At 48.8% G+C, this 3904-nt stretch overlaps 1 protein-coding gene across 1 annotated transcript; it reads left to right on the forward strand.

Annotated features, from left to right (window-relative positions):
* Positions 1–337: 337 nt before the first annotated feature.
* LOC123108531 (protein C2-DOMAIN ABA-RELATED 8) lies at positions 338–2272 on the forward strand. Its single transcript, XM_044530308.1, has 3 exons — positions 338–690; positions 1330–1425; positions 1715–2272. The coding sequence occupies exons 1-3, from the start codon at positions 568–570 to the stop codon at positions 2000–2002; spliced, it is 507 nt and encodes a 168-aa protein (XP_044386243.1). The 5' UTR covers positions 338–567; the 3' UTR covers positions 2003–2272.
* Positions 2273–3904: the final 1632 nt, after the last annotated feature.

Consider the following 3904-nt stretch of genomic DNA (forward strand, 5'->3'; position numbering starts at 1 on the left):
GGGGATCGAAAGGTAGGAGACGACGACGGCAGGTTGGACTGGGGTTGGAAGGCAGGCTGGGACGAGGGGGCGCGTTAGGTCATGCGGACAGTGCGGTCGATCGCCCGGACGTGTGGGCGATTGTGCCACACACCGAACATGCGGGCTGTGGCTGCATGTGCCCGGACGCCGTCGTGCGGACGGGGTCCTCTCCGTGCCACACAAGACATGCGGCACAACCCCACTAGATGCTACACGTGTGGCAGTTATCGGCGTCCAAAACAAAAGGGAAATTTGCAAGCTTTCTAAAACGGAAAAGGCAGCGGGATTTGCAATTTACTCGACACTTAATGAGTAACATTAATTCCCATTGCCATACGTATCGTCGTCGCCCGCCCCGCCTCGGCGGAGTCGCCGATAAAACCCGGCGCCGGCCGGCCGCCAGCTGTTGGTCGCATCCATTCCACCCTGCCGCCAGCCACAGATGAGTACTGCTCCTTGATTTCCTCTCCTCGCCCTGCTCGCACCCAGTTGGCTAGAAGCCGAGGATTCGTCCGTCGATAAACCTGTACCGACCGGCCGTCTGCCATGGCTTCGGAGCCGGTGATCGGGAAGCTCAGCGTCCGCGTTGTCCGAGGCCACAACCTCATCGTTGCCGACCCACTCACGCACACTAGCGACCCCTACGTCGTCCTCTGCTACGGCTCCCAGGTCAGAGTAGACCCTCATCTCTTCTCTTCTTCCCAGTCCTTGACGCAGGAGCCGTGTGTTGCCACCGGCGGCCGGCTGCAGAGCGCCGCGTGGCAAAGGTCGCAGCCGACGAGCGGCGCATACATAGGTTATGGCCGGCCGCACGGCCTTCGGGGGATCAGGGTCAGGGAGGGCGACCATCTTCTCCGAAATCGTTTTGTGCTCACAAGATGTTCGATAGATGAACAAAGTTTCTGACCAGCGATTAATTAGTTGCCGCCCTTATATTTTCAGATAATTATTACTCCCGAAAGGTGCGGATTAATACCTGATAAACAGGTTTTGAAGTGATTGATATGAATCAGACTGTAGTTCCCAACTTGGTTTCGGGATTTCAAAAATGAACCAAGAATTAGTTCTATTTTATCTCCTCGTGGAATTGCTGCTTGCCCTCGATAGAATTAGTTGAGTGCTAAAAATTTCCGACAGTTTTACTTCACTACTATGCATTATGATCTATGAATATATAAACTGTAATTTCTAGAGTTGATTTCAGGTTATGTATGTCACATGGACAGATATCCCGCTTCTCACCAATTCACCATTACTGCTAATTTCATTATCTCCGTGTTACTGAAGTTTTATTTCCTCATGGTGTAGAAGGTGAAGACTAGCGTTCAGAAGAAAAATGTCAATCCTCTATGGAATGACGTATTGGTGCTCCCTGTCACAGATCTTACAAAGCCAGTCAAACTTGTAAGCCTTCTGTTTGAGTTTCTTCATCAAGTAAAGTCTACCAAAACTTTGTGTGTGTATATTATGTGTAACCTGAAGTTGAAAGGAACTTCAGTATTTGTACTATACAGTGCAGTGGGTATCCCTTTAACAAATTTCTTAAATAAGCCCCCAAAAAAGTTATCGCATAGAATTTATTTCTGCGTTGAAACATGAAAGATAGGGGACTTTTTACACCATAGGTTCATAGATGGTTGGTGAAGATATTAAATGAACACTTATATATCCAACTGGCAAAAACATTATGCAGGAGGTTTTTGATGCGGACACATTCACAGCGGATGACAGCATGGGAGTGGCAGAGTTCACCGTAACTGATATCTATGACGCCGCGAAGCTGGATCTAAAGCATGCCTCTGATGGAACCAGGATCAAGACGATCTACCCGGTTGGCACAAACTACCTTGGCGGCGAGAGCCACGTGTCGTGGAAGAATGGCAAGGTCGTCCAAGACTTGATTCTGAAGCTGAAGAACGTCGGCAGTGGCTCTGTCGTGCTGCAGCTGGAATGGGTCCATGTCCCTGGTGTTGCGCTTTAAGCTGAGCCCGACTGAGTGTTATTGCAACCTTGTTTGACGAAGCTGCAGCTATGGTTGGTTCATGTTCCTTGTGTCAGATTTGGTAGCAATTTGTGGATGTTGTGGTTTGCAGTGCATGTGGTGTGTGTGCGCATTATTGACTTCAGCTGTGCACTGTATTTGTAGTACTGTGGTTGTGATGCTTGTGCTTGAAGTCGAACAAATAAGAGATACCGTTTGTGGTCAGCTGCACTGAGAGGTGTAATTTAAACATTCAGAGCTTAATTTGAAGATATGAGGTGGTAATTACTCGCTCCGTCCCATAATGTAAGACGTTTTCGCAAGCTATGTTAGATTGCAAAAAACGTCTTACATTATGGGACAAAGGAGTAGTTTACATAAATTTCGACCTGGAAAACTGTAAAATTAGAAATATAGTACTACCTCGGCAACTATATATAAGACGTTTCAGTTCAAATCAAATTGTAAAAACATCTTATATTTAGTTACAGAGGTAGTATTTTATAAAGAATTGGGTATTCACGTGTTTGGTTCATTGGATGCATCGTTAGTTGGGCTAGGTCCTAGGTGGGCTTGCAGAAGAATCAAAAACAAAGAACAATGAGCAAAAACAACACAAACTAAAATCTTTAAGAACGGGCTCGTAGGCCCTTGGCGTGGGCAAGATACCATTGCTTGTGCTCAAACTAATATTCTTCGAACATAGGAGGTTACTTGACCCTTTTGTGATTTTGCATAGAGCATGTTCCTTAATCAATTCTTGGTCGATCTTAATTACAAAAAACCAGGAAAAGGGAAGGGAGATGATATGGGGATTATGGTTGCTCGAGCAAGTAACAAGTGAGATCTTCAATAGCTAGTGGTTGGCACCCTGAAACTCTTCAGATCACTGAGTAAATAGCATAAAACTACCACTTTTCGTGCTAGGGTTCCAAAAAACCACCACTTTTTTGTTTGTGACTGATACCTACCACTTTTCTCGTCGGCTGTCTCAAAAAACCCAAATCGCCCGTTGCTAGCGTTTTGAACCATTTTTTGACGGTCCGGGCCCGCCAGTCAGGCCAGGTCAGCGCCGCGTGATGGGGTTATGTACCTAGGGTAGGGTCATGGACCTGATCCAAGTAACTTACCCCAGGACATCCTTAGAAGAGGTCGCCTTCCAGTCGACCAACGAGGATTCACTCGACTGGCCCGAAGGACTCGACCACGAAGACTCACTCGACCACCAGGAGGTCAAGAGGCACTCTGCACTGCAACGGCCTGTAATCAAGTAGACTTTATGATAGTAAAGGCCTTTATGTGGGGTGTTACCAGTAACGCCCCAGACTTAACTCACCTTAAACCATCTCCTACGTGGGCTGGCTGGGGTCCTGGCGCACTCTATATAAGCCACCCCCCTCCACAGGCAGAGGGGTTCGGCACCTTGTAATTCATACATTCATAATCCACTCGACCGCCTCCGGGCTCCGAGACGTAGGGCTGTTACTTCTTCCGAGAAGGGCCTGAACTCGTACATCCTTTGTGCTTACAACCTCTCCATAGCTAGGACCTTGCCTCTCCATACCTACCCCCCACTCTACTGTCAGGCTTAGAACCACGACAGTTGGCGCCCACCGTGGGGCAGGTGTTTTAGCGATTTTGTGGAGAAGTTGCGATTCTTCCGAGTACTCTCATCATGGTGTCTGCTGGAGTTTTGGTCAAGGGTCAAGAGATCCGTCTCGGCACCCTCACCTTCATCGCCGACGACTCCGCATGGCTCCAGGAGGCTCCACTCGACGTGGACGCGCTCCCCGTCCGCGGTGCGACGCATTTTCGCGCATGTGTCCGCGGCGTTCTGCTACGGCAACCGTCGACCCAGTATCGGCCGGCTCCTCCATCGTCCACCCTCCCGGTCTCCCGCCA

The sequence above is a fragment of the Triticum aestivum genome, chromosome 5A, assembly GCF_018294505.1.
Source record: "Triticum aestivum cultivar Chinese Spring chromosome 5A, IWGSC CS RefSeq v2.1, whole genome shotgun sequence".
In the NCBI taxonomy this organism is placed as follows: Eukaryota; Viridiplantae; Streptophyta; class Magnoliopsida; order Poales; family Poaceae; genus Triticum; species Triticum aestivum.

What these genes read in the sequence shown, in the direction of transcription:
- LOC123108531 (XM_044530308.1), top strand. Translation starts at nt 568, where the DNA reads ATGGCTTCGGAGCCGGTGATCGGGAAGCTCAGCGTCCGCGTTGTCCGA. An exon ending in TCCTCTGCTACGGCTCCCAG is followed by an intron (nt 691 to 1,329) that starts GTCAGAGTAGAC and finishes CTCATGGTGTAG; the next exon opens with AAGGTGAAGACTAGCGTTCA. An exon ending in TTACAAAGCCAGTCAAACTT is followed by an intron (nt 1,426 to 1,714) that starts GTAAGCCTTCTG and finishes AACATTATGCAG; the next exon opens with GAGGTTTTTGATGCGGACAC.